Source organism: Aulonocara stuartgranti, assembly GCF_965226115.1.
Source record: "Aulonocara stuartgranti genome assembly, chromosome: 5".
Classification (NCBI taxonomy): domain Eukaryota; kingdom Metazoa; phylum Chordata; class Actinopteri; order Cichliformes; family Cichlidae; genus Aulonocara; species Aulonocara stuartgranti.
In genome coordinates this window covers 33644666-33657439 of record NC_138943.1, presented here as the reverse complement: position 1 = coordinate 33657439, position 12774 = coordinate 33644666, and the positions used below count along the sequence as shown (strand labels likewise).

General features: G+C 42.0%; 1 protein-coding gene across 3 annotated transcripts in view; it reads right to left on the bottom strand.

Annotated features, from left to right (window-relative positions):
* phactr3b (phosphatase and actin regulator 3b) overlaps window positions 1–12774 on the bottom strand; it is a 60749-nt gene that overhangs the window by 34630 nt on the left and 13345 nt on the right. Inside the window, exon 1 of one of the 3 annotated variants that reach the window (XM_082534551.1) lies at window positions 1984–2259. The exons of 1 other annotated variant lie outside the window; for it this stretch is intronic. Coding sequence is in view for 1 of the 2 variants with exons in the window: in XM_082534550.1 (XP_082390676.1) it covers window positions 798–813 (16 nt within the window). In the remaining variant the exon portion in view is untranslated. Of the gene's footprint in view, window positions 1–797; window positions 970–1983; window positions 2260–12774 lie in introns of those variants that run through there. One more of the 3 variants, XM_082534550.1, reaches the window with a different exon arrangement.

Sequence of the window (12774 nt, the reverse complement as noted above, 5' to 3'; positions counted from 1 at the left end):
AAGAATAAAGGTGCTCGTACCAAATATTGACTTTCAAGCTTGTTAGAAATGAATAAACTCAGTTTTTTTCTTATTTTTTGTATTTGCATATTTCAATAAATCAATGCACCTATGTCCCATTTCCTACCAAAATATGATCAAATGAGGGGTGGCTCACGACTTTTGCACAGTACTGTGCATTTAATTCTGGCGCAGCAGGCAACTACACTAACATTTTCATTTAAAACACTGCCATCTTGTGGTCAAAGTTTTAACTGTAGTTTATAGAAGTTTTTTACAAAAAGTACCTTTAACACAGTCATTTTTGACAAAGATTGCTTTGTTTCCCTGGAATGAAGAGAAGTAAATAGTTAAAAGTAAAAAAAATAAGGACAGAATTTCGTAATAAATTAATTTCTCTCTCTTCCACTTATCCAATTCAGGGTTGCCGGGGTGACAGGCTGCCCCTGTCACAGGGTTTACACAGAGAGACAAACAAGCATTTACACTCAAAATTTGCAGCAAGGGGAATTTAGCATTTAGAATCACCCATTAACCTAACCCCACTAACTGCATGTCTCTGTACTCTGGGAGGAAGCCGGAGTACCCAGAGAGAACCCACGCAAACACAGGAAGAACGTGCAAACTCCACACAGAAACCAGCCAGGTGGTGGATATGAAACCAGGCATGTGACGCAAAAGTGCCAAACAAAAATTAATTTTAGAAAATTTTTAAATATGTAATTAAAAATAATTCATTATTAAGCTCAAATCCTCCAAAACCAAGCAACAAGAAGCCAGAGATCATCTTAACTTACACGGATTAGAAATCATCTTCAGATGTCTTTTTTTCCCCAAGCATTAGTGCACAATCCAAAACGATTAAACCTACTGGCACATTAGATTAATTCAAAAAAAAAAAAAAAGAAAAAGAAAAGAAAGAAAAGCCAGTCTTCATCCTAGAAAAACTGGCAAAGCACCCGTCTCGTCTCCCAGAACAGCATTACCAAATGTGTTAACATTACAAACACATTACTCAGACACCCAGTGACACAAAGCCAATCACAAGTGAGTTCATTGATTCGTTGAACAAGCAGCGTATCGTCGCCTCTGATCTCACTGCTCGACAGCCAATCAATGTGAGAAGCGGGTCAGTTGCCCAAGTCATGCGCCCCTGCCTGGCATGTAGAGAGAAATCCAGGTCAAGCCTGTAGTAAGCATGCCCAGGGTCAGGCTCCGTTGCCATGGTTACCACGTCGGATGCTGCAGAAAGGGCCCTCAGAGGCAGAGAGACTCACCACAGCATGAGGAATAGGGAGTTGCTGGGTGGATGGGGAAGGCTTGTTGCCACACGGAGAGACGCTGAGCTGCAGCCAATCGCGTCTCAGCGTGCAAGTGTGCATAATGTAAGTCAGGGAGATGCTGCACGTTTCATTTGTACAACTAATGCTAAAATATTTATTGAAGTGGTAAGGGCGTCAGCATGGCTTTCTGCAAATGCAGGACACTTGTTTGGTGGAGGGTTTTGGAGCAAAGGGGGAAAAAAACAAGTGGTGAAAGTCAGATTCTGTAGTGTGTGCACAGTAACCTAGAGAAAAGCTGTGCACATAATGAGGCTGCTGAGGATGGGAAACACAGAGCTCCTGGAAATGTTACAACAGCCTCATCACTTACACTACAAATGATCTGTCATGAGTTTAGTGCTGCAGATAACATAAAAACAGTCAGTCAGCAGGGAGAGGTCGTTTCCAGTAATGTTACACCTAAAGTCCCCAAAGAGTCGTTCATCTGTAGAGTCATAGCAGTGAAAGAACAACAATATTAGGTACAGGCTAGCTGCTGAACGCTACGGGTCACAATAAGATTATCAGAGGAAAATGATATCCACGGTAGGCAAGCAGCGTATGACCCCCGCGCAAAAAAAGGTAAAAGAGCAGCACTATGTTAGGGGTTATTAATCTCCACGAGCCATAAATCCGTGCCGGTGAGGCGTGAAGCACTTACTTAAAGGATGCGCGGTTATCCAGTCCTCCTGCAGCTTCGGTGCTCACATCATATCTTCCCAAAGAGCGGAGCGGCTGAACCAGAGACTGATGGTTTCTCTTCCTCTTCTTTTTCTTTCTTGAATTACCACACAATGATAATAATTTAAAAAATACTTTATTTTCAAATTTCCTCTTCCTAAAAGTTGCGGAAACGTTGTTTAAACAGCGACGGGAACGCCGGGAGTGAGCTGAAAGTGGAGAAAGTGTGAGCGACCGAGTTGCGTCTGCAGCTAGCCGTGAGTGTTGATGTGCAATCATATGGACCCCGCCCCTCCGCCGGGAGGAGGAGGGCAAATACACCAATACACTCTGACACACTGTACTGTGCATGTAGTACAGTAGCAAACATACACGCTGCTAACAGCTGCTTAGCCGCGACTACAGGTTTAACATTAACAGGGTTTAATGTATAATATACGTCATATATGCATTACTATATATAATAATTAATGTAAAGGGATTTTAATGCTTTTTGTACATGTTTTTTTTTTGTATCCTAAAATAGCCTTTAATAACCCGCCCAAATACATGAGATATCAATGGAAAGTCCAGGATGTTCTCTATTAAGGTCATTTGGACTAGCTCAAATAAGTCAAAAGATATAGACCAAAAACAAATGTCCATTAGAGAGGACATAAAGGAATAGGCTGGCTCTCAGGAGGATATAATGTTAAAAACACCTAGATTACACTTGCTTTAAATGAATGGGATTAAATTGTATGGGTTTAAATTTGCTCTTGGGGATTTAAAAATGAATTGAAAACGGACTGTAAATGGTAAATGGCCTGTATTTATATAGCGCTTTACTAGTCCCTAAGGACCCCAAAGCGCTTTACATATCCAGTCATCCACCCATTCACACACTGGTGATGGCAGCTACATTGTAGCCACAGCCACCCTGGGGCGCACTGACAGAGGCGAGGCTGCCGGACACTGGCACCACTGGGCCCTCTGACCACCACCAGTAGGCAACAGGTGAAGTGTCTTGCCCAAGGACACAACAACCGAGACTGTCCAAGCCGGGCTCAAACCGGCAACCTTCCGATTACAAGGCGAACTCACAACTCTTGAGCCACGATCACCCCTGTAGATAAAGACCACATATAAAGACTGCATATAAAAGATGGACAAAGCCACCATGACATCACTTATTGGTGTTGGACTCTATAGCAGCAGAGCAGCTTAGTGTCTTTTTTAGTAGACCAGAAGCTGAAGTGCTGAGCAAGCTGCATCCACAACTTAGACACTAACATGAACTTCTGAGTCTTTCTCACAATAAAAAGAAGCCAATGGAAATGCCTTAAACCAGGGGTGTCTAACTCCAGGCCTCGAGGGCCGGTGTCCTGCAGATTTTAGATCTCACCCTGGGTCAACACACCTGAATAAAATGATTAGTTCATTACCAGGCCTCTGGAGAACTTCAAGACATGTTGAGGAGGTAATTTAGCCATTTAAATCAGCTGCGTTGGATCAAGGACACATCTAAAACCTGCAGGACACCCCTGCCTTAAACCTTTACTGTTTCAAAACAAAGACTGGAAACACTCATTTCAAGGCTTCAAAATGGGATGTCACAGTAGCTACTCCTATCTTTCATGTAGGGATCCAAAGAATACACCTCTGCTAATTAACAGACTGATAACATTTTAGAATTTAATTCACCAAAAATGAAGCACAAACCTCTTAGACGGGGTGTTCTTGGAACCAAAGAGCAAGCAATACTCTTAAACCCATTAAAATACTCCAAAAAGAGGTGAGGTGTAATAATTGAGGCCTAGCAGACCGTAATGGGCAACAGCTGTCTGGGTAAACCAACCTGTCAAGCCAAACAACCACACCCCTAACTTTGAACCTCACCAGTATCCATGTAAATGAGTTTTTTCCCCCTTTTAAAACTTGTTTATCATTATAAGGGGACACTTATGTTTAAGTAACCACAGACGCCCAAACTATCTTGTACAATGCTGCAAAAATGCTTGATAAAAGAATTAAAATGGGCGCGTTTTCGTGGACTGACTCACCATTGGAAGCAGCCTCAAGGGGCCATTTGAGGAACTGCAATCTTTTAAAATCACTTTCATATTTGTTTGATTTTTCAGCTCTTGAGGTTGGTGCTTTGTTTCAGCTAACCATTATGATTATCATGAAAGCTAATATCTCAGTTTCATTAACCACAAAGTCTATATGATGTATAAAAATAGTAAAAATTCCCATCACCAAATGTTTAAGTGCTCAGTTAAGTTTAAAGAGGTGCTTTAATGCTTAATGGTCATAAATTACACAATTTGTTAAATGGCCACAATGATGCTAGACAAAGAGTCAAGAAGTCACCAAAGTTCAACCTAATGTGAACATGTGTCGAAAAAGTTAAGTGACGTCACTCAAAGCCCTCAAAGTCAGCCTGGTGTTTGGGCTAGAGGAAAGAAAATCACCGGTTCACAAGTTTGTCCTTTAGTCAAACAGACAATAGCAAGTAAATATAAAAAGATCAGGCACCTACTTGAGGACAGATATTTATACCACAGGAAAAATGACTGGTGATAAAGAGATAAATATGTCCACACTAGTAACTGCAAGCCTCTTGTTCAGACAGTACAGCTGCCACTGCAAGAACACAGGGTTACCACTTTCAATTTTTCCTGTGCATATTTTTAAATAGGCAACCTTTCTTGTTAGATCTATTCTTAAAGATACGTTTCCTCGACTTCCGTAAAGTCTGCTTGAAACACAGATGATTTAATAATTTATCAAACAACATCACTTATGTGTAAATAAAGTCTTTTGTGATTTCTCATCGATCCTTCAGAGGGCCCCTCATACATTAACAGCAGGAAGAGCCGAGTTACATCAGAGATGATGAAAGTCCGTGGCTGGATATCTCCTTAGGGACACACTAGCAGTCAGCGAAGAATATAAACAAGGATGTAGGGTACTCACCGAATAGCGTCTCATTCAATATTTACAAGGCTTCATTTAATATGGCCAAAAGGTTGCGCGAGCACATTTTGACCAGTTAATAAGGAACTGACACATGACCTCAAGCTGGCTAACTTGAAGATGAAAAAACAAGACTATACCCCATTATGTAAGCGCACATGTAGAAATATTAAAGGCACTGCTTCAGTAGTTACAGCTAAAGATTATTATTATTATTATTATTACTAAAGACAATTTTTAGCATTCATATTAAACAAATCGCTTGTTGTCACAGCTGGAAAAAGTCACGACGTGTCATTAATAGTTTCAGTGATGGCTGCTTCCCACTGTGGAGTATCAGTGTGGGCTCTGATATCGTGCACGGGGACATTTTAATAGGAAATTGCACCTTTGTACATTTATAGATACAAACTGTCCAATTTTAAAGCCAGAGACATAAAGAGAAACACAGCACTGGGAGAACACTGAATTTAAATCTGTGGTGCAGAAAGATTTCTTATAATCTTGTTTTAAGGGAAAGTCATCAGATTTGACTTATGATTCTATATGTTGTCTTTATCTCAGTTTCATGAAGATATGCTTCAACATAACCATTTAAGTGCATGTAGGTATTTTTCAAGATGGGTGTCAGGTGACAGAATTTCCTCTAGAAGGACTTTAATATATTACTGTACATCTTGTGTGCAGTTATATATTGTTGATTATACTGCAAGACGTCGCACTAATGCTTTGTATTTTTGGAGTCTACAGCTTGTTATTATATTCAGGGGCCCATGCAGCCGTGTGAGGTGATGACATAATCAGAGTCATATTTTTGATAGAATTACCAATAGTTCATTTTAATTTAATAGGCTCTATATGTTGTATAAAGTACTATTATTTTCAGAATTGCACATCTGTCAGGGTTGTGTTAGTACTTTAGTTGAAAAGGGGAAGTCAGACCTACACAAAGAAGAGAATGCAAAGAAATGCAGTGTGTACTTTGTAGTAGAGGCTCAAACAGGCCTATCTCCACCTACCACCACTTCCCCTGCCGGTGGCGGACTCCCTCAGGTGTCGGTGCGTTGGTGGTTCTTTGTGTCTGGGGGTGGGCGCCCAGGTACACACCAGCTCACTCCTTGGCGGCCGCTTATCGGGGCCTGGAGCCTGGGGCTCGCTCGGGCCCCTTCGGGGGTGGGGTGCCCCCGGCCTCTCGGCCTGGGGCTCGGTCACTCAGGCACAGCTGGCGGCCGGCGGAGCTCACGGGCGCGTCACTGCAACTCCCCCTGGCTTCTGCTCCGCGGCTGCTGAGTGAACCCTCATCTGGAACTCTCCTCAGCTCTTACTGGAACAGTGGTGCGGCTGCCCCTCTGTTGGTCTTCCATGGTCTCTTGTGTTCTGGGGGCCTCTGGATGTCTGGAGTTTTGATCTCCTCCATACCTGCTTCACACCCTGGAGGACGGGGCTGTGGCCCCCCCACACTCCCTAGCAGATCGTTACATGGAGAAACCTTTGGAATACAAGCGCGCTGATCCACACAGGTATGCACACGGGTGTTCACTGCTCGTAGACCCAAATTACACCTTTCTTGGCTGCTACTTCGAAGCACATCTGTCCTGCGTGCTGCACAACAACATTGAATATTTAGTATTTACTGCTGTTTACACTTAGCTAGATTAATGCGATGGTGTTGTGTTTAGTATGTTGCTTTGTTTCTTTTTTTTTTTTTTGTCTTTTTTTGCTTGTTTTCTATTCTTCTCTCAACAGGTGATCCAGGAGATTTTTTTTCTCCCCCCTTTCTCACTGTCCCTCTCCCCTTCTGTTTTTCCTTTCCTTCCTCTTTCTTTCTCCCTTTCCTATCTCTCACTCATGTCTGTCCCGTCTGTAACATCTGAAAATAAAATATAATAAATAATAAAAACAAAGATCGACCAAATGGACCAATACGGCAATGCCACGATAATCCATTTGGCAAAGTAAATCCATTGGGTATCCTTGTTGGTCTTCAGACAACAATTCTGATGGCTAAAGAACCAAATGGGACAGGCGGGGAAAAAAAAAAAAAAATGGAAAAAAAAAAAATGAAAAGGGGAAGTCAGACCTACACAAAGAAGAGAATGCAAAGAAATGCAGTGTGTACTTTGTAGTAGAGGCTCAAACAGGCAACATAGAGCACATTAAAACTTACTTTGCATGGGCATATGCATAAACTTCCTGTTTTATGATGATAGAAAGCCTGATCGTAACCGCCCTTCAGTGGAAACAAAGTCATTTGTATGTCTGCTTCTCCAGGATTCATAAACACCAGCCCTCTTTCCCAAATCATAGTTATGAGCGATACCTCTGCTGTAATCGCTGTGCACCTCCCAGAGGTTTCAACAAACTGCTAGTAACACGGCTGCAGAGCAGCTATCACTGGCAGTTAAAGCAACATTAAATCCAATATCAACACAGTTGAATTAATTCTGGTGAAAGGAAAGGGGGCTAAACACGGCTGCTGTGTTTCTGATTTCAACTGTAATGATTTTTAATGAATCACTTCAGATAAACTAAATTAAGCAATTTAAATTGTGTGACTACAAGGTCAGCAGTGGGTCTACCCATCTAGGAATAGACAAGAGAGTTAATATCCGCCTTAAATTATCTGTACCATGGGCCCTGAACTGGAGATGCCCAAAGGAAAAACAGCTATAATTACTTTGTTCATTCATTTCAAACCACAGGTCTTGAAGGAAGTTTCACACTGGGATATCACGAAGATGAATTTGCTAATTAGGTAACACAATTTGCAATAAGAGTGAGACAAGCACGAGTCGCATGTATGCAAACTGCTCCATTGTAAAGTTCAGTGTCAATTTTAACTCGTTTATGATATTTAAACTTTCCCTCAGTGCCAAAGTGAGCCTGTGTCAGTTGTCTGTTCACAAACAGGAGGAGCAAATATTTCTAATAATTCTGCATTTATTTAATGGTGTCATTTTACTGTTCAGTTAAATTTATGCTCAGCTCTGCAATGACACTGCCGTCATATCATGATAAAGACATAGCACCAACACGTGTTGACGTTCCTTTGCACGATCAATCTGCTGCTGCAGATGATGTAAAACTGCATAACATAAGATGTCACATCATTAGGGCACTTTTGCATTTTTACTGTTGATGACTGTAAATGATCACTGGCAGCGACGTGTAGATGTATGCACTTTTTTATGTTTGTGTGTATCTGTAGAGTGAATTTAACTGTGGTGCAGTCACAGGGGGGATGAGGGAGATGGAGAAACGTGCTGTACATCAGCAGTATAAATGCTCAAACCTGCAGTTATGGACTGTCCATTTGTGGAGCAATTTGCACCAAAGCACTTTAAAATTGATTGCAAGCCTCAGCAGCAGCATGGTCACATTCTCTTTGGAGTGAGAGCTTCTGAGCATCAGAGATAAGCCACAAAGTAACCGAATCAGAAGGCACATGAGGGTTAACGAAAAGTAATGTTGAATAATCAAATTAGTCTGATATTCGTATTCAGATTTCTCATTTCTATTTAAACTACACATTTAACTACACTTTTTTTTATTATTTTTTTTAAAGCTGCGTATCATTCAAATATGTGCTCACAAAGACACAAATGATACATGAACTGCTTACAAACTCTACATTAAGGCAGCGATTCACGAGGCAAACCATGCCAGGCTGGAAGCAGCTCCACAGGCCGTAGGAGACTGACTCTGTGGCATTTCACTCCAAAGCAGGCTTTGCACCGTGGCAGTCCAGCCACATTTAAAAGGTAAGTGCTCCTAAAGGCCTCTGCTGCTGCTACTCCACTTCTGCCCTGGCCCCCTTTAAATCTGCTTAATCATTCATCAGGTACAACCACAGCCTGCGTAGCCTTGGAGCCAGTGCAGTGTCACAGTGACAGATGGGGGGACTGTAGCAGTGGGGAAGACACAGTCTTGAGTGCGTAGAGTGTGTGAGCTGCAAACAAAACAGTCTCTGGGATTCCTCTGAAGGAGAGGTTTCAAGGTTGGGAGGAGGCCAGGATGCTGCCTGGGCAGAGCAAGAGCGTACTTTATCGATTTTTTACATTTTATTTTAATTTATTGGTTTAATCGTCTTCCCAGAGAACTAGCTGATGTCTTCAAAACTGGTCTTGGGTTTTTTTTTGTCTGATCAACACATTTTCCCGTTAGAGAGCTCTATGGCAGGAGGCCATTAATCAGTGCCGTCTTCAATTATTGCTTAATATTGTTATGCAACCAAACAATTAACATTAGGTGACCACTTTTATTACTATGTTTCATCTGCCTCTGCTGTGATTAAAGTTTAATAAGGCTGGAGCACAAAAGCAGTGGTGTAGCACAGATATCCGTGGCCTCTAATTAGCAATATCAGTGGGCCCCCTTTCCCCATTCAATAAACTGTAAAGCATGCACAAATACTTAAAACAGGACTACATTAGATCCACAAGCCTGTCTGTATAAGTGTAAAGTAGATTTTAAAATTAGAAGCATCAAGATTTACTTACATGTTATACCATCGGGGTCACACACTATTTTGGCCAGTTCAGTAAACCTGCATGTTTTTAAAAGACAATATTAGTGTCCTTTTGGCTTGTTTAGAATGAAAATGCCTGTATTATACACCTTTTGGAGATCAGTTCATCTTACGAAGCCTTTCACAGCAGCCCGAGCTTCTGCATACAAGGGTAAGACAAAAGAGCTTATTTGTATAGCGCTTTTACTAGTCCCCCCTTAGGGACCCCAAAGCGCTTTACACATCCAGTCATCCACCCATTCACACACTGGTGGAGGCAAGCTACAGTTGTAGCCACAGCTGCAGACTGACAGAAGCGAGGCTGCCATATCACGCCATCGGCCCTTCTGGCCAACACCAGTAGGCGGCAGGTGAAGTGTCTTGCCCAAGGACACAATGACCGAGACTTTCCGAGCCGGGGCTCGAACCAGCAACCTTCCGATTACAAGGTGAACTCCCAACTCTTGAGCCACGATCGCAGGTATCAAACCTCACATCCTTCCAGTAAGGGTTTTTTACTATTGTACTGTTAGAAAAGAGAGGCCACTACATCAGAACAATGATCCTAAACAAACCTGAACATCTAACGGACTACCGTCGGAAGCTTCCTCAGTTGTACAGCTGAAAGTTTTGTTGTGGTCCTCAGTGCCTCCTGGCACGACAATCATTGAAAAGATTGATGAAACCAAAAGACCCTTCTATCAAACCTGACATGCTCCCTACAAGGCCTTCGCATTTCTTACTACAAGGATCATAAATGTGATGTCTGCTTCCAGTTAGGTGAACGTAAACACAAACTGAATTTGCTCATTTACTTGTGAAGACAGCCTCCGGTATCGCGTCCATCAGTGATGCGACTAATTGCTCTCGCGGTAGTCTGGCAAGCTCATGAAATCAAACAGGTTTGTCACTGTAATCACATAACGTGACACATCTGTGTTTTGAGACGACTCTGAGCAGCCACACTTTTTCCCTGCATGAATTTCTTTGGGTTAGCTCTCGTCACATTGGAACAGCAGTTTGATTTTACTTAATTCTAGATGGAGTTCAGCAACAGCACCCACACTGATTTCTGCAGCTGCAGCACCCCCTCCTCCCCCTCCTCTTCCTGATCCTCGTCCTTGTTTAACACTGCTGAAACATTCAAGTCTGTCAGAGTGATCAGTCTCTTAACTCTAGGCTTAAGCGCGCGGTTTAATTACACGTAAGGCGGAGAGCAAAGTACAGTATCTGCTTGTGTGTCTGTTTTATTCCCCATCTCTGTGGGATGCAGTGTAGATTTTGTAGAAACAAATGGCTGAAAATAACTCTGCCGGGGCGGTCTACAGCCTCTATTCTCGACTTTCACATCGCAGCTCTGTTTCCATTTGGCCGACCCTTCCTATCCCCTCGTCGTGGGCAGAGGATGTCAAAAGGATCAGCTGGATGCTCTGGTGTCTTCTCATGTGCAACATATTGCTTTTACGCGGCTCTGAAAGGAATTAGGTCAGCACATGAAACATTCATAAAAGATACATTATGTGTAAATGGCTGACAGCTTAACTCGAATCGCTTCCCCCAGCATGTCTGGCCCAGTCGCAGGGTACATCTCTGTCTCCGTTACACATATAGCAAACGGTAAGCTCACGTTAAGACACGAGATGCATAAACTATTACTACAAACATGCAGTAAAGCCAGGGTTGCTCCATTGCAGTGCAGATCAGAGGCAGAGAGATCACAGTAAGGCACAAAAGTGAAGCTCTGTTTGGTGTGAAAACATTAAGCTTACTGTGGGCAGCATGCAGAGCAATAAATACAAGCCACAAGCCATTCATCTCTCTGGGCACGGCTTCACCGCCACTCTGTTTTTAATTTTGCAGATACTGTCGAGGACTCAAACGCACCAGAGAAGCATGTTAAAGTCCCAGTGTACGGGAGACATCCTTGTTTTTGTAGAGATTTTGTTTTGTAGCTGGGGGGAGGGGAGACAGTAGCGTGTGTGTGCGTGCAGCGGGGAGGGGATGGTACATCCATACCAGTCGTGTTTGTGCTGCCGTTCAATCAAGTGTGTACTCGGAGACAAAGAGACAAAGACTATCAGCCTATTTATATTCATCTTTTCTATGAGAGGGGAAAAACCTGCCCTGAAAAAGAATTAGCACATCATCACATGTTATTGCTTTGATGTTAATTACATCCTTATGCCAGACAGCTCCCGCTTCATTCACCGAGATGGTCAAATTGCTCGGGAAGTTTCTCGGGTTTCAGTTTCAAAGTCAGAAGCCTTACCAGTCCACTGTGTCAGTTTGCTAAAGCTTTTTAACCTTAACCACTCTGATTAGGAAATTATGTTTCTGCCCTGAAGTTTAAAAACAGCAAATTGTGAGGACAAAACATAGAATTATCACCAGCTCTGCAGTCCTTCCTTTCCATTCGTTATCAAATAGGCCCTAAGTACTTTGTACGTGGTGATAGTACGGAGAGCATAATTCACATTTCTGAGAATTTAAGCTGATTACCTTTTACTGTTTAAGTCCACATTGCATATTTTGTAAAACACTATGCTCCAAAAACTGCACAAGAAATCCAAGTCCAGGCACTTTAGATAGGTTTGAAAAAGTAATCAGAGGATTTTATTTTGAAGACATTAACAATATACATTGATGTATTTTTTTCTAAACCTTCCCAAGTGCCTGAACTGATATTTTAAGCATAATATTTCGATTTCTCTATTGTTTTGCAATCATTTCAAACCATGAAATGATTGTGGTGTTTGAGGGGCTCCAGTAGCACTTCTTTTATTTACTCATATTGCTTATTTTATGTTTGTAATGCCTAATTTTGATATTTTGTAACTAATATAAACAAAAAAAACTCAGTGTTTTGATTTTTGAATGCGATGCAGCGTATCAGCAATACATACAGCACATTACGGGAAGAACTGGTCCACTCACTTAACAGCACAGGGCCAGGTCTGGGGATAAAATTGAGGAGACAGCTGCTGGCTACCTTGAACCTTAAGCCTGAGCCCAAACAAAAGCTAAACATGTGAGCTATAAACAAAAATATATATAATGGTAAATAGTTATAGAGCCCAAAACTGCTCCTTGTACAGACTCTAAACGTGTTTATTTGTGCTCTTAAATTGTGTCTGTGAAGACTGACTCAAGTCGCCACACAAGGAACTGCAGATTTTGGAACTTCTCCCATTGGCTTAAATTTTCAGGCCGCAAGGTTGTTGCTCAAAACCAGAACCAGAGACCTTTTCTTATTTCTTATTTGTTTCCGTTGACAAACCCAAGTGCTTACATCACCCATTATGCAAC